Source organism: Pongo pygmaeus, chromosome 5 (genome assembly GCF_028885625.2).
Source record: "Pongo pygmaeus isolate AG05252 chromosome 5, NHGRI_mPonPyg2-v2.0_pri, whole genome shotgun sequence".
Taxonomy (NCBI): Eukaryota; Metazoa; Chordata; class Mammalia; order Primates; family Hominidae; genus Pongo; species Pongo pygmaeus.
Genome location: NC_072378.2, coordinates 139,231,496 through 139,253,392, shown reverse-complemented (window position 1 = coordinate 139,253,392; position 21,897 = coordinate 139,231,496). Strand labels below are relative to the sequence as shown.

Here is a 21,897-nt window from a genome sequence, read left to right as displayed (position 1 = left end):
GGGGCAGCAGGCAGAGAGGATGCTGCCTCCAGCAGTTCTCCATGTCTGCTCCTGCCCTGCCCAGCACTGTCCTTTAAAGAAGCATTAACAAATACTTCCAGAATATCAGGTTAATAGGGCAACAAATGATTTGCCTGCTAGAGGTGCTCACGAGTCTCTTACTCCTAGCAGCCCTCCATGGTGAGACTGTGTTAGGGAGTGCCATCCCACGCCTTCAAACATCAAAGACAGGTGACTTTTCTATGGACATAAAATGGTTCTAAAACGGTATTTTCCCCTACATAGAAATCAGCTATGTGAATGACAATGTGATTCTCGGCATTTCTTGAATCCTGGTTATTTCATGTAACCAAGAATGCTTGGATTCCTAATATAGTACTGGCAAAATTATTCTTTTTTGGCCTGGTGAACTAGCTTTATTTATTTATTTACAGCACAGTCTCACTCTGTCACCCAGGCTGGAGTAAAGTGGTGCAATCTTGGCTCACTGCAACCTCTGCTCACTGAACCTCCCCGAGTTCAAGCGAACCTTGGCTCACTGAACCTCCCTGGGTTCAAGTGATTCTCCTGCCTCAGCCTCCTGAGTAGCTGGGATTATAGGCGTGCCACCATGCTGATTTTTGTATTTTTAGTAGAGATGGGGTTTCACCATGTTGGCCAGGCTGCTCTCAAACTCCTGACCTCAAATGATCTGCCCACCTGGGCCTCCCAAAGTGCTGGGATTGCAAGCGTGAGCCACCGCGCCCAGCCAGAACTCGCTTTAAACCGATTTTTTTCTTTAATGAATTTGAATCTCAACTAAGAAAAAAAAGAACTATTCTTAGTTTCACACCCCTCAAAAAAAAATTCCCCTTAAGTTCTCTCAGGGCTCAATTGTATAAATGGCAAAGCAAAATGCAAATGTCTACCTTTCTCCCCACAACCAAATAGTGTCACTCAAGTTAACATGCTGCCGTTTATGCTTTTAAGCGGCTTAAATGTTACTCATATTATGAAACTACAAAACACCCTATTTTAACAATACTTCATGAGAATAAAATTCTTTGGAGAAATGACAAGTTAAAGCTTCCCAGTAGAGCTCATATAATGATTTATGAATTTCTTTATCACATGTGCCTAACTCTATAGAAAAGCAATGGCATAAAAATTCAGCAGCAACTTTACCTTCATGAATAAACTGAATGTTGTCTTTGGATCACATTTTGTTGGAATAACATTTCCTTCAAAATCTTTGATCTTTTTACCACATTTCTTCAGCAGAAAATACGACAAAAACTCCAGAGGTTTGTCCTAAAGAATGCCCACCCCCCCAAAGAAAAATTCCCATTTAAAACATTCTTCTGAAATACAGGTGTCAATAGTGCAGCAGAAGAGAGAACACACTTTTTAGCAGGGATTTCAGCTTTCTAGTTAATTAATTGACATGTCCAGAAAACAGAGTGAATAGTGCTCAATTCGAGTCAGTACATAAGACTTTCTAGTTAATCTCATATTCCAGTTACCATATGTACTCTTGGTCCTCAACAACTTGTCACAATCCAGTTAAGACACCAAAATTTTATGGGAGGGTCTCTCAAGATCTGTGGAACCAAAGTGGCCCACACCAACCCCTTGGCCAAATGAGGAAAGGGGACAGGAGGGATCTTGTCGTCTTTCAGGGGGAAGAAGAAGGCCTGGGAGAGAGGCTGCAGTAGCAGAATTGCTCGGAAAAACATGCTGGGGCTCTCAAATTTGGTTCCCTCTCAGGCTATAGGTTTGAGCACCATCCAAATTATATCATACATGGTTATTTTTAAATAATTAGGTGGAAATAAGTACACTGAACCGACACCAAGCATGTTGAGTAATCCTTTAGTGTTTTGGGAGACAGTGCGGGGGCATCTCTGTGAATATCCCTGCTCATTTTATCAGCAAGGCTCGCCAAAGCCCTTTCGTCATTGGGCTGCCTGAGCCTCCCTGCAGAGCTGAGACTTCACAGGGGACAAACTACAGCTAATGCAGCTTCGCAGCCCCCACCCAGTGCAGGACAGCTACGCCCAGAAATGCCTGGTGCAGACCCAGGAAGCCACACTGGAACAGGAGCAGATACTTGACAATAAGCAGAGAGAGAGCATGTGTGCAGAGACAATGTTAAATTCACCCACAAAGTAGAATTATGATGGTGGAAGAGAAAGATTTGAGACTCTCCTTGAGAATTCCTTGGAAACTAGAGAATTTAGATTATTGAATATGTTAACAGCAGCCCTATCTCCATTCTATTCCTGACTCCCCTCAGATGGAGAGCTGCACGTTGCATTTTCTTTCTTTTTTTCTTTTTCTTTTTTTTTGAGACAGAGTCTTGCTTTGTCACCCAGGCTGGAGTGCAGTGGCACGATCCTAGCTCACTGCAACCTTCACCTCCTAGGTTCAAACAATTCTCTGGCCTCAGTCCCCTGAGCAGCTGGGATTACAGGAGCCCGCCACCATGCCCGGCTAGTTTTTGTATTTTTAGTAGAGACGGGGTTTCACCATGTTGGCCAGGCTGGTCTCCAACTCCTGATCTCAAATGATCCGCCTGCCTCGGCCTCCCAAAGTGCTGGGATTACAGGCGTGAGCCACCACGCCCGGCCACACTGCGTTTTCCTATAGCCATGCTGTCCTCTTTGGGCCTGGGAGAGCTGTCTGGAGACTGGCCTCTCCTCACCATTTTCTGAAATGTGGACTGGCTTCTTCTCACTGTTTTCTGAAGTGTAGACTGACCTTAATGAGAGAGAACCTTGGATCTGTGTCTGATGAAATTGTTTCTTTGGGCTTCTCCTACACCCATCTCCAACCAAATTACCGATTTCCTTCTTTCTGTTCTGTTGTGTTCTCTTTCCCTTCCTCTCTCATCTAGCCCCTTTTCCCTTCATCTTTTCACATCTGGGTCACACTTTCTCAGGTTTCTCCTCAAACTAGGAATTGGTTTCTCTGTTGAGTAAAGTTTATGTGAAATATAAAGCCACTAACATGTTTTATTAAAAAAAAAAAAGTCACTTCTGACTGAAATTAAGCACAAGACAGAAAACAGGGCACAATGTAATAAACTTTAAATAACCTAGAAGATTTTCCTACTTGTCTGTTTTGTGTACTTAACACATCTTGGGTCCAGAATCTCTTAGTGGCTGTTTTTATAAACTGATGTAATTCTCTGAGGAACTGTGCTCTGAAAGGGATAAACTGGTCAAAAAATTAATAATAACTGCAAACAGAATTTATTTAAATGTTGGTTTTCATAGTTTACTTTCTTCAAAGAAACACTTACAGAATCTTCTTTTGACAACTCCATCAATCCATCTGCCAGAGCTTGCGCAGTATCTTGGTTGTTTAGAATGTTGGTCATACCCATGGTGTCAAACATAAACTGCCCTGTAAATATAAGGCCACATGCCCTGTAATTGATTAATGTAAGAAATGTGATTTAAAAACAACAACTCAGTCCTCACAGTTTCTTTTTTTTTTTTTTTTTTTTGAGACAGAATCTTACTCTGTTGCCCAGGCTGGGGTGCTGTGGCAAAATCATAGCTCACTGCAGCCTTGATTCCCTGAGCTCAAGTGATCCTCCCACCTCAGCTTCTCAAGTAACTGGGACTATAGGCATGCACCACCATGCCTGCTTAATTTTTTAACTTTTATTTATTTATTTATTTATTTTGAGATGGAGTCTCGCTCTTGTCACCCAGGCTGGAGTGCAGTGGCACAATCTGGGCTCACTGCAGCCTCCGCCTCCTGGGCTCAAGCAATTCTCCTTCCTCAGCCTCCTGAGTAGCTGGGATTACAGGTGCCTGCCACCACGCCCATCTAATTTTTTTTTTTTTTTTTTTTTTTTTGTGGTTTTAGGAGAGACCGGGTTTCACCATGTTGGCCAGGCTGGTCTCGAACTCCCGACCTCAAGTGATCCTCCTGCCTCGGCCTCCCAAAGTGCTGGAGGCGTGAGCCACTGCAGCCAGCCAATTTTTTAACTTTTTGTAGAGATGGGGTCTTGCTATGTTTCCCAGGCTGGTCTCAAACTCCTGGCCTCAAGCAATCTGCCCACCTCAGCCTCCCAAAGCATTGGGACTACAGACATGAGCCACCGTACTGGACGCACAGTTGTTTTTTTAGTGGATAAAAATGCAAAGAATAGCAGTAAAAATTCTATTACGCAATGAGGATTTCTACTATGATAAAATATAAAATGAACCAAAGTAATTTAAATGTCTAGTCTATAAAAAGTGCCCACTCCGGCAAAGCTGATATGGAATGAAATGTATAAATTGGACAATAAGGAGAGAGCATGTGAAAAGGAGCTCAATAAGTTTAAATGTAAGACTCTCGATCCTACCAGAAGTTCCTCTATATTCTCCTATATCTTTGCGCTCAAGTAGGCATTTGTTTTTTTTGTTGTTGTTGTTTTTTTTTGAGACAGAGTCTCATTCTGTTGCCCAGGCTGGAGCGCAGTGATGCGATCTCAGCTCACTGAAACCTCTGCCTCCCTGGCTCAAGCAAGTCTCGTGCCTCAGCCTCCTGAGTAGCTGGGATTACAGGCACACGTCACCACGCCCAGCTAACTTTTGTATTTTTCTGTGGAGACAGTGTTTTGCCATGTTGCCCAGGCTGGTTTCAAACTCCTGAGCTCAAGCAATCCACCTGCCTCGGCTTCCCAAACTGCTGGGATTACAGGCATGAGCCACTACACAAGGCTTCAAATATATAAATATTTTAAAGTCCAAAGTAAATAACATGCAAACATACATACACAGACATCTTTTAATTTTTAAAATATTTTTAACACCACGCAGTTATTTAAAAAATTGTTTTTCCATTTTCTTCTCATTGCCTACATATATTATTTAATAAATACTCTTATCACTTGAGGTCAGGAGTTCGAGACCAACCTGGCCAACATGGTGAAACCCTGTCTCTACTAAAAATACAAAAAATAGGCTGGGCACGGTGGCTCACACCTGTAATCCCAGCACTTTGGGAGGCCAAGATGGGCAGATCACTTGAGGTCAGGAGTTTGAGACCAGCTTGGCCAACATGGTGAAATCCCATCTCTACTAAAAATGCAAAAATTAGCTGGGCGTCATGGTGCACACCTGTAATCCCAGCTACTTGGGAGGCCCAGCCTGGGCGACAGAGTAAGACTCCATCTAAAAAATAAAAATAAAATAAAAATTGGCTGGGCATGGTGGTGCATGCCTATAATCCCAGCTACTCAGGAGGCTGAGGGAGGAGAATCCCTTGAACCTGGGAGGCAGAGGTTGCAGTGAGCCGAGATCACACCATTGCACTCCAGCCTGGGGACAAGAGCGAAACTCTGTCTCAAAAAAAAAAACCAAAAAACAAAACTAGGAGAAATACTTTCTCCCTGTTTACAACTTCATAACCATTTTAAAATAATGGTTGAACACCTCCTAAATGTGATAGAGTAGGTAGTACAAATAAGCAGGAAGGCAAATCTCTGTTTTGGAAACATTTATGTAAAGAGATATAGGACATACATTGACATATCTGCTTGCACGCTTGTGTGTTACAGCTCTTGTGTAGATGGTAACTCTGTAGACAGACCTTAAATATGGAGCTGGGCAGAGGAAAAGAAGAAAGGCACAGATAGAGGGTGATTTGATTCATATGGTGTTTTAGTCAGGCGGAAAGTAGTAGGGGAAAAATTTAATAGATATGAATATTTGCAGATGAGAAAAAGAAAAACTCTTTACCTAGATGGTGAAATATACTTAAAGAATGGACTAATTTAGGTAAAGATGCAAAATTGAGGAAGTAAATTGTTTTCGGAGGGCTCTGCTGTGATCATTCATTCCGTCATGGGGCTGGGGTGTGAATGGAAAAATTCATTCAACCATGTCCAATAGGCTCAGCAAAGGCCCATGGAGCCTATCACTAAATTATATATTTTAGATAGAAAATAAATAGAACTTAAATTGCAGAACAATGTATGGAATAGGTGCTGGGGTATAAGAGGTGCTTAACTTTCAGAGCAAATTCTAGTGGGAAAAGTGCACAGCTCTCTGGCTTAGCAAACAGCAAATTGTGTCTAGGTAAATAAGTGACAAGAATTAATAAGGTGGTAAAATGTTAAAATAAGAACGAGCTTCAACATTTTGAACCTGAATATATTTGTTCTTAGTGGTTATTCATTATATTTGAAAGGCAGTGTGAGCAGCCTAAGAGATAAAGTTTTACTGGAGATGTTCAAGAGTAAAATTTTACTTGCGCCATAACTAAACTTGTATTTACTCGGGATATGAAAGCAACTTCATAATTAACCTGCAACAGAAGTAGCAAGACTGCTTACCTATCATCCTGCCACTGATGCTCTTGTGCAGTTCCTTGAAGAGAGGATACAGCTGCTTCCTTACTGTTTTCAAGGTTTCTTCTAGGAAGTCTGTGAAGCTGGACCACGTCTGTAGCTTCGATTCGCAGAAGTAGATGGAAGAGGGGGCCTTTCCCCATTGGGATCCCAGCCAATCACTAAGAACTGACATGATTTTCTTCTGTTATTATTGTAGGCTTGAGCTCAGATGAAAGAATTCTACGTCTTGTTTAAAGTACAACAAAATCTTAGTTGCATTTGTATTGAATTTATTATCGTTTCTGATTAGAAGACTAAGACAAACACCCATCCTCTGTTTTCAAAGGTAAAATTAGAAACTCGAAAAGGATTCAATGAATCATTTCAAATGCGTGTCTACTCTTTGATAGCTGAGGCTGACATATTCCATTCAAAGTTTAAAAAAAAAACAAAAAACAGCTGCTGGATTGTGCATTGGGAAGCTGTGCTGTCATCTGAGGAAGAATGCACTGCTTTATCTTTTCAGTCTAAAAGTGAAAACACAAGAAATCCCACGCTACACGGCTTCCCCATCAGGCCATTGGAAGTCAATCCTGTCATCGCCAAATCCTTATCTTTCTTAAATTATGTCAAACTGCTACCTCGCTCTACAAATCTGTCTACAGGACTGTAGCAGGTGCTTAAAGAAAGTTTCTCTTCTTAAATAACAATTGCTGGATGATGCAGTGGTGTGTTAAATTTGATTTTCTGTCCTGAATGGATACATAGCGTTTTTGCTTTGTTTCCTCTACTGTTACTGATAGACATGTGAAAAGGTTCACAACATGTTTTTGTTTTTGTTTGAGACAGAGTCTTGCTCTGTCACCCAGTCTGGAGTATGGTGGCACGACCTCGGCTCACTGTAACCTTCGCCTCCCAGGTTCAGGCAATTCTCATGCCTCAGCCTCCCAAGTAGCTGGGATTACAGATGTGTGCCACTACTGCCCAGCTAATTTTTGTATTTTTAGTAGAGACGGGGTTTCACCGCATTGGGCAGGCTGGTTTCAAACTCCTGACCTCAGGTGATCTGCCTGCTTCAGCCTCCCAAAGTGCTGGGATTACAGGTGTGAGCCACTGCGCCCGGCCACAACATGCTTTTTTTTTTTTTTTTCAGTAAGGAGAATGAGAACAAGAGAGGGAAAAGGAGGATGAACAGGAGGAAGGGAAGGCAGAGGAGGAGAAAAAGAAGAAAACCTGTTCCCGGCCAGATGCGGTGGCTCACGCCTGTAATTCCAACAGTTTGGGAGGCTGAGGTGGGCGGATCACAAGGTCAAGAGATCGAGACCATCTAGGCCAACATGGTGAAACCCCGTCTCTACTAAAAACACAAAAATGAGTCGGGCGTGGTGGCACATGCCTGTAGTCCCAGCTACTCAGGAGGCTGAGGCAGGAGAATCGCCTGAACCCAGGAGGCGGAGGTTGCAGTGAGCCTAGATCGAGAACGTGCCACTGTACTCCAGCCTGGCAACAGTGTGAGACTCTGTCTCAAAAAAAAAAAAGAAAGAAAACCTGTTCCCTATTACCAGCAATAGTGTTCATACCCTGCTGTGCTCTGCTAGGCCAGTTCCTCCCTCCACAGAGCCACATATGCTATCATTTGGTGATGTTGCTATATTAACTAAAATTAGCAAGTGACCTCTGCTTCAAAACTATGTTAGGTCAATGCACTTTTGTTATATCTACAAAGAATCTTTTCCCTTACGAGTTTCACAGTTGTGCCAGTTTTCCCAAGTTCTAAAAGGCCCTTGGCATTTAGGAGTAGAGAAGCAATGATTTATATAGTTTCTGCATCACTCTCAGCCCTACTTGATAGGAATCAAGGGTGTTTTAAAGAGGAAAATGAGTGGCGTCAGTGTAACAAAGCAATTTGGTTCTCTTGTTGGTCAGCCCGTGTTACATTTTAATCTAAATTTGCAGCTTTGTAACTAAATGAAAGTTTGCTTTCAGGTGTATTTTCTCTGATTGTTTTTCCTCTCAGATAATGCTACTGTAATGGAAACTAAGCCAGCCTCTTTGCCTTCTCTTCGTAGCTACAATTTATTTTTCCAAATAAAACCATATTGACTATATGTTACTAAGAAAAGTTTTTCTTTGTACTTATTATTTTTCTAGATCAGCAACTTTGCTTAATTATTAAAGATTATGTTTTCAACAGAGTTTTTGTAAATGATGGTTTGGGGCAAATATGTACAATAAATAATCCTCTTCTAAGCAAATGACTGAATGATATGAGATTACCTAGTTTGGGAAGTATTAGTGTTCCTTCAGGGGAGGAATGAAAGAGAGTAATGGATATCAGCCATACCGGTACTATTAACTGGATTTTGTCTTTTGGTGATTCTGGAGTTGGCTTGTGTTATTGGACATGGCGCTCAGCTCCCATAACACTTACTGTGCTGGTAAGAGCCAGTTGCAATCCCAGTGGGGGCCGTAAAGAACGTGCCAGTTAGTTGAGACAGCTGGGAAAGAACTTCAATTCCTGCCTCTGCATAGTCAAAAACACTTTTGTTAGTTTCCTCATATGTTTTGCCATGGAAGATGATATAACTTGGATATTTGTTCCCTCCAAATCTCATGTTGAAATCTAATCCCCAACGTTGGAGGTGGGGCCTGGCAGGAGGGATCATGGGGGTGGATCCCTCATGAATGACTAGTGCCATCCCCTTAGTGATGAGTGAGTTCTCACTCTGAGTTCACACAAGATCTGGTTGTTTAAAAGTGTGTGGCACCTCCTCCCTCTCTCTTGTTCCTGCTCTTGCCATGTGACCCACCAGCTGCCCCTTCACCTTCTGCCGTGATTATAAGCTCCCTGAGGCCCTCACCAGACGCCAAGCAGATGCCAGTAGCATGCTTCCTATACAGCCTGGAGAACCATGAAGTAATTAAACCTCGTTTATTTATAAATTACCCACCCTCAGGTATTTCTTTATAGCAATGCAAGAACAGACTAATCCAGAGCAGTTAAATATTACATAGGGGCACTAAAGAGATGGCCAAGAAAGCCCGCTAGCAGTTCTCGTCTTCCATTCAAACCTCTCCATTGAACAGTCCATGAATACTTTATCGTTCACCCCTAAATATTGAAGCTGAAACAGTCTGAGGACTAAACTAAGGATGGGGAAAGAGGGAATGGAGTTTGATCTGAGGCTTATTTTCAGATTTGGAATACCCAGCCCAAAGAAAGAGAAAAATCTATATATTTTTTCTAAAATAGACTCAAAGGAGAAGTCTCATTGTAAGAGGACAGATTTTAAAAAGTTAAACACAGGATGGAATATGATGGTTAAAATTTAGCCCCTTCCCTGGGCAAAGACTTCATGACTAAAACACCAAAAGCAATCGCAACAAAAGCCAGAATTGACAAGTGGGATCTAGTTAAACTAAAGAGCTTCTGCACAGCAAAAGAAACTATCATCAGGGTGAACAGGCAACCCACAGAATGGGAGAAAATTTTTGCAATCTATCCATCTGACAAAGGGCTAATATCCAGAATCTACAAGGAACTTAAACAAATTTACAAGAAAAAAAAATCCCCATCAAAATGTGGGCAAAGGATGTGAACAGACACTTCTCAAAAGAAGACATCTACGCGGCCATCAAACACATGAAAAAAAGCTCATCATCACCGGTCATTAGAGAAATGCAAATCAAAACCACAATGAGATACCATCTCAAGCCAGTTGGAATGGTGATTATTAAGAAGTCAGGAAACAACAGATGCTAGCGAGGCTGTGGAGAAATAGGAATACTTTTACACTGTTGGTGGGAGTGTAAAAGTATTCCTATTTATATTCCAGTATTCCACACTGGAAGACAGTGTGGCAATTCCTCAAGGATCTAGAACCAGAAATACCATTTGACCCAGGAATCCCATTACTGGGTATATACCCAAAGTATTATAAATCATTCTGCTATAAAGACACATGAACATGTATGTTTATTGCAGCAATATTTACAATAGCAAAGACTTGGAACCAACCCAAATGTCCATCAATGGTAGACTGGATAAAGAAAATGTGGCACATATACACCATGGAATACTAGGCAGCCATAAAAAAGAATGAGTTCATGTCCTTTGCAGGGACATGGATGAAACTGGAAGCCATCATCCCCAGCAAACTAACACAGGAACAGAAAACCAAACACCACATGTTCTCACTCATAAGTGGAAGTTGAACAATGAGAACACATGGATGCAGGGAGGGGAACATCACACACTGGGACCTGTCAGAGGGTTGGGGGGAAAGGGGAGAGACAGCATTAGGACAAATACCTAATGCATGCAGGGCTTAAAACCTAGACGATGGGTTGATAGGTGCAGCAAACCACCATGGCACATGTATACCCATGTAACAAAGCTACACACACTGCACTTGTATCCCAGAACTTAAAGTAAAAAAAAAAAATAACCCCTTCAGTGGCACAACATACAGATTGAATTATTTAATTCAGCATACAGGTTGAATTACTTGGAATGAAATGGGTAATTTATTTTAACTATTTGTGGTTCAAGAATAAATAAATACTCCAAAATGCTTCAATTACTGCATGAAACAGGATGACAGCAGCTGAAAGTTTGGGATGTCTCTCACTTACTGATGTCTATAGCACTTTCATTGACAAATTCATCAATGAAATCAAATAGAGTCCAATGTACACATACATAGTCAATAGATTTCAACAAAGGTGCAAATGAAATTCATTGGAAAAAGGATAGTACTTATAAGGAATGGTGATGAAACAACTAGCCATATGTGAAAAAAAGAAATTAACCTCTATCCATATCTCATATATTACATTAAAAAAATAGTCAAGTGGATCACAGATCTAAAAGTCAAACTTAAAACTATAAATCATTTAGAAAAAACATAGGAGAAAATCTTAGTGGCCTTTGGTTAGGTAAATCGTTTTTAGATATGATGCCAAAGCATGATCTATACAAGAACATTTGATATATTTGATTTCATCGAAATTAAGAACTGTGCTTCAGGCTGGGTGCGGTGGCTCATGCCTGTAATCGCAGCACTTTGGGAGGCTGAGGTGGGCAGATCACCTGAGGTCAGGAGTTCAAGACCAGCCTGGCCAATATGGTGAAACCCTGTCTCTACTAAAAATATTAAAAAATTAGCTGGGCATAGTGGCGGGCATCTGTAATCTTGTAATCCCAGCTACTCAGGAGGCTGAGGCAGGAGAATCGCTTGAACCTGGGAGGTGGAAATTGCAGTGAGCCAAGATTGCACCATTGCACTCCAGCCTGGGCAACAAGAGTGAAACTCTGTCTCAAAAAAAAAAAAAAAGAAAAAAGAAAAGAACTGTGCTTCAAAAGAAACTGTTCAGAGAAGGAAAATATAAGTCACAGACTGTAGAATATATTTGTATCCAGTATGTATAAAGAGCTCTTAAAGCTGAATAAGAAAACAAACAACCTAGTTTTTAAGATGGTCAAAAGAACAGCAAATAAGCACATGAAAAGATCTTGAGCATCATTAGTCATTAGAAAACTGCAAATTAAAACCACAATGAGATACCACCACATACCCACCCGAATGGCTAAAATTAAAAAGACTGGCCATACCAGTAGTGTTAGAATGATAGGCAACTGCTTGTGGAAATGTAAAATGCTAAAGTCACTTTGGAAATCAGTTTAGCTGGTGTTTTCATAAAGTTAAACATACACCTACATATAACCTTGCCACTCTACCCCCAGGTATTCATCCAAGAGAAATGAAAGCATAAGTTCATAGCAGCTTTATTTGTAAAAGCAGAAACCAGGAAGAACTCAAATTTATCTATCAACAAATTAATGGATAAACAAATTGTGGTATATGTGTACAATGTAATAATTCCCAGTAGTAAAAACGAGATATTGATACATGCATCGGATGGGTAAATCTAAAATAATGTTTGAGTGAAGAAAGTCAGAGAATACATACTGTATGATTCCATTTATAGAAGATTCTAGGCCAGTGCTCGCTTTGGCAGCACATATACTAAAATTGGAGCAATACAAAGAAGATAAGTGTGGCCTCTGCACAAGGATGACCTGCAAATTTTTGAATTGTTCCATATTAAAAAAGAAAAAAGGAAAAGGAAAATTCTAGGCCAGGTGAGATGGCGCATGCCTGTGATCCCAGCAGGCTAAGGAAGGAGAATTGCTTGAGCCTAGAAGCTCAAGACCAGCCTGGGAAACATAGGGAGACCCTGTCTCTACTAAAAATAAAAAAATTAGCCAAGCGTGGTGTTGTGTGCCTGTAGTCCCAGCTACTCAGGAGGCTGAGGTGGGAGGATCGCTTGACCCCGAGAAGTCAAGGCTGCACTGAGCTGTGATTTCACCACTGCACTCCAGCCTGGGCAACAAAGCAGACCCCGTCTCAAAAAAAAAAAAAAAAAAAGGAAAATTCTAGAAGATGAAAACTAATATATGTGAAAGAAAGACCAGTGGTTGCCTCAGGTTGGGGGTAGGGAGAAGCAGGAGAGAGAAATTATGGAATGGCATGAGGAAACTTTTGGGGGTAATGAATATGTTCATTTTCTTTATTTTTCTTATGGTTTCATGGGGTAGGCCTACATATGTCAGAATTTAGTCAATTGCACACTTTATGTACAGTTTATTGTATATTAATTATATTTCAATAACTCTGTTTAAAAATGTTTTTAATGCCAAAAAGAATGAGTCTCAGATTCTTAGATTTTTGGGTTATGCGGTAACTGTTGAATGATATTTTTACTGAGGAATCTGGGGAAGGGGTAGGTTTGGTGCTGGGGAGGCAATCAAGGGTTTGATTTAACTTTGAGGTGTCTATTAGATGTGAAAATTAAACATCCAGTATGAAGATTCCAAGTGGGAATTAGATATGAGTCTGCAGCTCAGAGATTTCAGAGCTGGAGACACAAATTTGGGGGTCCTCAGCATATAAATTACATTTAGAGTCATAGTGATATGGTTTGGCTGTGTCCCCACCCAAAATCTCATCTTGAATTGTAGTAAGCCTCACGTGTCAAGGGTGGGACCAGGTGGAGATAATTGAATTAAGGGGGCAATCTCCCCCATCCTCTTCTCGTGAGAGCGAGTGAGTTCTCACAAGATCTGATGGTTTTATAAGGGGCTTCCTCTTTTACTTAGCTCTCATTCTTCTTCCTCCTGCCGCCACGTGAAGAAGGACGTGTTTGCTTCCCCAGCTCTGCAGAACTGTGAGTCAAGTAAACCTCTCTCCTTTAGAAATTACCCAGTTTCAGGCAGTTATTCATAGCAGCATGAGAATGGAATAATACACATAGGAATAGTAAGACTGCCTAGGGAAGAGAGTGCGTATGTGGAAAAGGAGAGAGGCTAGGATCAAGCCCTAGGGAATATTTAAGGATCTTGCAGAGAAAGAAGAGCCTGCAAAGGACATTGAGAAGAGGGCACTGAGGTGGCAGGAAACAGGGAGAGTGTGGTGTTAGGGACACCAAGAGAAGGAGTATTTCAAGAAGGGGCGTTCCTCTGCATCAGATGCTTCCATGAAGTCAAAGTGAGGTGGGAATGGAGCAGGGACCACTGGATTTGAGCACATGGGAGTCACTTACAGTCCTCCAAAAGTAGTGCCAGTAGAGACAGAGACCCATTGGAGGAGCTTGAGGGGAGTGTGGGAGGTGAGGATAGAGGGCCTAGAGGCAGCAGCATCACCATCACCTGGAAGCTTGATAGAAAGGAAAATTCTCCAGCCCCACCCCAGACTTAACTGAGTCTGAAACTCTAGGTGGGACCCAGCAATGTATAGTTTAACCAGCCCTCCAGGTGATATGGATGCGCGCTCAAGTCTGAGAACCTCTGGTCTTGTCAATTTAAAAAGTGGTGAGGGAAAGCTTATTGTCCTTTTATTTTTTTAAGGCAGGAGATACTACAGGTGTTTCTGATTTGATAGAAACAATCCAATAAAGAGAGAAATGAGGGCATAGAAGAGGATGGGATGTAGAAGTCTGGAGAAGATGAAAGGCAACGGGCTAGATTCCAAGTGCAGTATCTGATCTTGTTTGAGAGGGATGCTTCTTCCATCAGGGCGAAGGGAAGACAGAATAAAAAGTAAGAGGTGGAGCTGGTGGTGGATTCGATGGTGGGAGGAAAATTAGGGAGTTCCCATATGATTCAGTTTTCTTGGGGAAGTAAAAGGTGAGGTCAAAGCTGAGAGGGTTATTGAAAGATTATCTAAAGAGAAGAGATAAAATTGTCATCTCAAAGAGTGTGAAAATAAATTTACCAAGGAAATTGCTCATCAGTGTTGCAATCCCATTTGTCAGTTATGTCACCAAAGTAAAGTTAGACCAATAAGAACAGTTATATCACTTATTCCAACAGTCTTTAAAGCTGCTTTAGTACCCACAGGTATAGTGTGTGCAGAGAGTTGTGTTTTAACCAAATGAATTGGGATTTAGCCAAAAAAGAGAGACAAGGAAGTTCAGATTCTTTGCAAGGGAGCGATGATAAAATTGGGCCATTAAATCCAAGTTTAACAAGGAAGGAAGCAAAAATGAAGACGTGGTGATAATGAAAAAGTTGGAGTGTGTAGGCTGGAGGTCTTTGACAAAGAATTGCTGGGCCAGGTGTGGTGGCTCATGCCTGTAATCCCAGCACTTTGGGAGGCTGAGGTGGGTGGATCATGAGGTCAAAAGTTCTAGACCAGGCTGGCCAATATGGTGAAACCCCGTCTCTACTAAAATTACAAAAATTAGCCAGGTGTGGTGGCACATGCCTGTAGTCCCAGCTACTTGGAGGCTGAGGCAGAAGAATCACTTAAGCCCGGGAGGCGGAGAGTTGCAGTGAGCCGAGATCGCGCCACTGCACTCCAGCCTGGGCGACAGAGCGAGACTCCCATCTCGGGGAAAAAAAAACGAAAAAAAAGACAAAAAGAATTGCTGTAGTGGGGGTATTTGAGTACATGATTTGAAAATGGTTCTCAAAGATAAATACTTGAAATCAAGATTTTAGGAATGATACAGCCACTGGGCTGACAAGCCTAAGAGGGATGCCTGAAGTGGTGGAAAAGAGATATTTGGAATGAGAAGTCAATGATCTTTGATGCATCCAGGTGGATATTACATTTGATGAGAATTTCGGGGCCCAGAATGGTGATAGGAAGCCGATTTTTTGAGTGTCATTAAGTTTCACTTGAGACAATTTTTATGTCACCGAATCCACTTTTCCCCCTTTATTCTTCCTCTGCCTTTCAATACTTTCCCAAGTCCTTTCTTTTTCTTCTCCACTTAAAATGTTTGCTTTGTTCTTATTATAAAAGTAATATTAGTTCATTACAGGAAATTGAGACAAAATACATTTTTTAAAAGGGAGAAAAAAAGGACAACTCACTTATATCCAACTAGTGTCAACACCTTGGTATACATCCTTCCAAATCTTTTTCTATGCATACACCACCTCACACATATGCATGTTGTAAACAATGAGATCACACCATCCAACTCTTTGTAACCTAGTCTTTTACAACTAATTTCAAAAGTAGAAAAGTAGAAGAATTATAAAACACATCTAAAAATAGGTGCTGTTAATATTTTGGTATATTTCCTTTTAGATTTTTCTATGCATATTTTCTTTTTCTTTTTTTTTTTTTTTTTCTGAGGCAGAGTCTCACTCTTTTACCCAGGCTGGAGTGTAGTTGTGCGATCTTGGCTCACTGCAACCTCTGCCTCCCAGGTTCAAGTGATTCTCCTGCCTCAGCCTCCTGAGTAGCTGGGATTACAGGTGCCCGCCACCATGCCCAGCTAATTTTTTCTATTTTTAGTAGAGATGGGGTTTCGCCATGTTGGCCAGGCTAGTCTCGAACTCCTGACCTCAGTTGATCTGCCCACCTTGGCCTCCCAAAGTACTGGGATTACAGGCGTGAGCCACCGCACCCAACCAGCATATTTTCTACATAATTGAGATTTAAGAAATATATATATACGTATATAAATATAATTGGAATAACTTTGTAAATTTACACGTTTAAAAAAATTCTTTCCCATTCTTTTTATTTTTTCCCATCCCCTGATTGAAGCCTGCCAGGGGGCTTGCTTTGCATATGTTGAACAGTCCTGTGAAATTTGAGGAGTAGAAAGAATTTTAAAACTCACGGTTCCCCAAGGAATGGCTAACAACAACAACAAAAAACAGTATGAGAAAATTTAATTTCACATTCCCTCTCCCCTGCTCTGCTTGTAAACATTGTGCATGAATGCAGAGCTTGTATTGAACAGATCTCCAAAGAGTGAATTTGACTTAATGCTTCTGAAGTTTCTCTTCAAGCAATCAACTTTGAATCACAGTTGCTGATTCTAGACAGGCAGACACTTAAAATGGTATCAGCAACCTCAGTCATCATTAGCCATACTCATCTTTACAAAGCACTTCACTGTTTTTAATATTATCTCAGAATTTACACTGTGTTTATTATTTAAATATGTCATCTTGATATTCACAAGTCCTTCAGATACACTAAGGTACTGTTGTTCTAAATTTCATATGAGGAAATGGAGGTCCACAAGTTTGCCTAATGCCACAAAGCTAAACAGTGACATTGGCGGGACTCAAGTTCATTTTCTTGGTCACCAAAGTTCATGCCTACTGCCGGTTCAGAAGGCGGCAGGGGGTGTTTTCTCAGATTGAATGATTATGGCTCCTATGATGGTCAGGCACTTTCCCTTATATCCTGGATACTGGTGTTATTGTGTTTTCCAGAATAAATATAAATAATGTTCCTGGGTCTTGCCATTTAGGGACTGTATTTCTGTAGAGACAGGTTACTCTCATCTCTATCCCTCACTGCTACTTTCCTGAAATACCTGGATATGTGAGGTATAAAGAAAAAAGAAATCGAAGCGTGAAATGTGACTGAATCATTTGACCCAGGGGCACTTCAATAATTCGCTACATATCCCCATGAAGTGGCATGGCCACTGTCTCTCTATAAGGTGTTCTGAGCTAACCTGATGCTCCAAGGGGCACGAAGAAGTCCACGTGACCCCCTTCTTCTTCAGCGGCCACACAGCTTCCTAATTTCTCCCAGAAATCTCTCACTTCAGGCCTCAGCAAATTTTTAACACCAATTTTATAGCCTGAGGAGAAAAAAAATCAAAATGTCATATTAGTTTGTAACATAATCCTGAACAGAAATTATTAGCAGTTTGTGAAAATGTAAGCACAAAATCAAAATGCCATCTGCCTGTAAGACCAAGGTACCTGAGGCATCTCTGCTTCCTCCCGCACCATGTGGGGGCCATCTCCATGGCCCTGGTCTCCTTCACATCCTGGGTAAATTGGACACTATGCACTCAGGTTTACGACATTGCATTTCTGCCTCCACTGTGCAGCGGGGTAAGATATCAGGCGCATGCAGGGTTTAGGGGATGGCCAGCAAGTCCTGGGATTTTGCAAAGTAGAAATGTTTCCCAGGATTGTCAATCAAAAAATAAGTAGTGCAGAGCAGAAGTTAAGGCTCCCAGAGATGGTAAACAGCAACTGAAACTCTCCTTTTCTCTCACTTCCCGACAATTCTGTGTGATGATTCCGCTAAGCTGCATGGGTCTGGACCCATTTCTAAAGGAGTCCTGGAAACTCCGCATCCCCAGGCTCCCGTGATGAAATGAAAACAGGCAAAGAATTCTGGTGTTTCACTCCCTCCCACTGGGAGGTCTAGATATTTTATAAATATCTAGAAAGGACTTCTTCACGTGACATGGTAGCAGACTTTGTTTTGATGTTTTTAAAGCAAAAGCTTTTGGGAAAACACCACAATTATATAGAAGGAAACTAGTTCTTTGAGGTATTTTGTTGTTGTTACTGTTGCTTAAGAAAAACAAAATAAGGGCCAGACACGGTGGCTCACGCCTGTAATCCCAACACTTTGGGAGGCCGAGGCAGGTGGATCACAAGGTCAGGAGTTTGAGATCAGCCTGGACAATATGGTGAAACCCCATCTCTACTAAAAATATGAAAGTTAGCTGGGCGTGGTGGTGCACGCCTGTAGTCCCAGGTACTTGGGAGGCTGAGGCAGAAGAATTGCTTGAACCCAGGAGATGGAGGTTGCAGTGAGCCAAGATCGTGCCACTGTACTCCAGCCTGGGCAACAGAGCGAGACTCCATCTCAAACGAAAACAAAACAAAAAACAAACAAATGAAAAACACCCAGAATGAGGAAAAGGCAGAGTTTGAAAACTTTTCTTACCTGGAGAACAAAAAGACTGAGATCAAGAAACTCTAATAGGACATTCCAAACGAGATAAACTTACTCCCATCATATAAACTTGCCAATATCTCTGCACCATTTAGAGAAGAGTTACCAGGTCATTATAAATTTAAACCCCAAACAAATAGTATCTGTGCTTTACTTTGGGAGGACATAGAAAACTGATGTGGAACACAACTTGCCCCAGGCACAGGTAAGCTAAACAAGGAAAACCAGAAGTAAGGTAAAGCGAAACAAAAGTCAATTCGTTTCTGCCAATGATAAATTTCACTGAAACTTTCCAGGTACACGAAGTCCCAACCACAGAGATGGCAATTCGACGGGTGACTCAGGGACTCACTTTGCCATTTTGCTGGTTTACTCCAGCCGTATCTGAGACCATCTTATTCCTTCTCTCCCCTCATCCTACCATAATGGAAGATTTCATTTGAGTAAGTTTTAAAACAATTTTACTTTACGTATAAGCAAGGAAGAATGCAAGCTATAAGAAAAAAATAGAAACTGGACGTCTACTTCTAAAACATTCATCATCTCTTTCTCCCAAAAAAAAAAAAAAAGTAACCGTTGAGGTTTGTTTTGAGGGGCAGAGAGCTGGGGGATTTTTGGTTTGTTTTTGTTTTCTTTAAGACAGGGTCTTGCTCTGTAGCCCAGGCTGGAGTGCAGTGGCTCAATGGCTGACTTCAACCTCTGCCCCGCCAGGATCCTCCCAAGTGGTAGCTGGGACTACAGAGGTGTGCGCCACCACACCCAGCTATTTTTTTTGTATTTTTTGTGCAGATGGGGTGTCGCCATGTTGCCCAGGCTGCTACGGGCTCCTGGGCTCAAGAGAGCCACCTATCTCAGCCTCCCAAAGTGCCAGGATTACAGGTGTGAGCCACCATGCTCCACCCCATTGAGACTTTTTATGGCTGCCCTGTAACAAGTTGATGATATCAGCCATTCCTTTCCTTTGTAGTATAAGCCAACTAGGAATATAATAAATGTTGTTAGTGTACACCAATTTATAGATGTTGGTATTTGCTATTAAAATTGCCGCACTTTCATCAAATTTAAAACTTTTGTGCATCAAAGTGTACAATCAACAGAGTGAAAATGAAATCGGCAACGGGAGTAAATATTTGCAAATCATATATTTGATAGGGGAATAGTATTTGGAATATATGAACTCCTATAACTCAACAGTGAAAAAAATCAACCCAATTTTTTAAAATGTGCAAAGGACTTGAATAGACATTTCTCTGAAGAAGATAACCAAATGGCCAACAAGCCTATGAAAAGATGCTTGACATCACTAATCAGAGAAATGCAAATCAAAACCACAATGAGATATTACATCCATTAGGATGGCTACTATTTAAAAAAAAAAAAAAAAGGCTAGGCACAGTGGCTCACACCTATAATTCTAGCACATTAGGGGCTGAGGTGGAAGGATTGCTTGAGGCTAAGGGTTCCAGACCAGCCTGGACAATGTAGTGGAACCCCATCTTTAAAAAATAAAAATAGAAATTAGCTGGATATGACGGTGTGCATCAGCTACTTAGGACACACTGAGGAAAAAGGATCACTTGAGCCTAGGAGCTCGAGGCTACAATGAGCTATGATCACGCCACAGCATTTCACCTTAGGCAACAGAGCAAGGCTCTGTCTCCAAAAAAAAAAAACCAACAAAACAAACAAACAAAAAAGCACAGGTACACACAGAAAATAAGTGTTGGCAAGGATGTGGGATGTGTAGAGATTGTAACCGTTGTGCACTGTTGGTGGGATTATGAAATGATGCAACTGCTATGGAAAACAGCATCGAGATTTCGAGATTTCTTTTTCTTTCTCTCTTTTTTTTTTTTTTTTTTGAGATGGAGTTTCACTCTTATTGCCCAGGCTGGAGGTGCAATCTCGGCTCACCACGACCTCCGCCTCCCGGGTTCAAGCGATTCTCCTGCCTCAGCCTCCCGAGTAGCTGGGATTTCAGGCATGTACTACCATGCCCAGCTAATTTTTATTTTTAGTAGAGACGGGGTTTCTCTATGTTGGTCAGGCTGGTCTCGAACTCCTGACCTTGGATGATCTGCCTGCCTCAGGCTCCCAAAGCGTTGGGATTATAGGTGTGAGCCACTGCACCAGGCTGGAGATTTCTTTAAAAGGTAAAAATAGAACTATCATATAATCCATCAATCCCACTTCTGGGTATATATCCAAAATTGAAAGCAGGATCTCAAAGAGATGGTTGCATACCCATATTCAACAATAGCAGCACTATTCACAATAGAAGTAGAAGCAACCCAATTTCCATCAGTGGATGAACAGATAAACAAAACATACTATATACATACATGCCCTTAAAAGGAACACATACAACACGGATGACCTTTCAGGACATTATACCAAGTGACATAAGCCAGTCACGCCGGGCAAAGTGGCTCATGCCTGTAATCCCAGCACTGTGGGAGGCCGAGGCAGGTGGATCACTGGAGGTCAGGAGTTCAAGACCAACCTGGCCAACGTGGTGGAACCCCACCTCTACTAAGAATACAAAAATTAGCCAGGCATGGTGGTGGACGTCTGTAATCACAGCTACTTGGGAGGCTGAGGCAGGAGAATCACTTGAACCCTAGAGGCAGAGAGAAGTTGCAGTGAGCTGAGATTGTGCCGCTGCACTCCAGCCTGGGCGACGAGCGAGACTCTGTCTCAAAAAATAAATAAATAAATAAAAGAAGAAAAAAAGAAGCAAGTCACAAAAAGACAACTACTGTGTGACTCCCCTATAAGAAGTATCTAAAATACTCAAATTCATAAAAACAAAGTAGAATGGTGGTTGCCAGGGTCTGTGGAAAGGACAAAAGAGAAGTTTTTATTCAGTGGGCACAGAGTTTCAGTTTTGCAAGATGGAAAATTTTTGGAGAGCTGTTTCACAACAGTGTGAACAAACAATACTGAACTGCACACCTCAAAATGGTTAAGACAGTGACGTGTTTCTTTAATCAAAATCTGAAAAAAGGTCATCAAAAAATTGCCTTACAGTCAGGGTGTGGTGGCTCACCCCTGTAATCCCAGCACTTTGAGGGGCTAAGGCAGGAGAATCACTTGAGCCCAGGAGTTTGGGACCAGCATGGGCAGCATGGAGAAACCTCATCTCTACAAAAAATACAAAAATTAGCTGGGCATGGCGGCACACACCTGTAGTCCCAGCTGCTCAGGAGGCTGAGGTGGGCAGATCACTTGAGCCTGGGAAGCCAGGCTGCAGTGAGCCGTGATCACACCACTGCACTCCTGCCTGGGTGACAGAGACCCTGAATTAAAAAAAAAAAAAAAAAAAAAAAAGAAAAAAAGCTT

The 21,897-nt window shown here is 41.6% G+C and overlaps 1 protein-coding gene and 1 non-coding gene across 3 annotated transcripts in view; one reads left to right on the top strand and one right to left on the bottom strand.

Annotated features, from left to right (window-relative positions):
• The window catches only part of ECT2L (epithelial cell transforming 2 like), a 105,630-nt gene that overhangs the window by 32,626 nt on the left and 51,107 nt on the right, over nt 1–21,897 (bottom strand). For both annotated transcript variants that reach the window (XM_063666654.1, XM_054492686.2), the window contains 4 exons: nt 17,309–17,437; nt 8,745–8,837; nt 6,317–6,499; nt 3,284–3,387 (listed from right to left, as the gene is read on the bottom strand). In XM_063666654.1, the coding sequence (XP_063522724.1) occupies nt 3,284–3,387; nt 6,317–6,499; nt 8,745–8,837; nt 17,309–17,437 (509 nt within the window). The remainder of the gene's footprint in view (nt 1–3,283; nt 3,388–6,316; nt 6,500–8,744; nt 8,838–17,308; nt 17,438–21,897) is intronic.
• LOC129039697 (U6 spliceosomal RNA) lies at nt 12,319–12,425 on the top strand. The gene has a single exon (XR_008503416.1). It is a non-coding gene; the product is annotated as a U6 spliceosomal RNA (small nuclear RNA).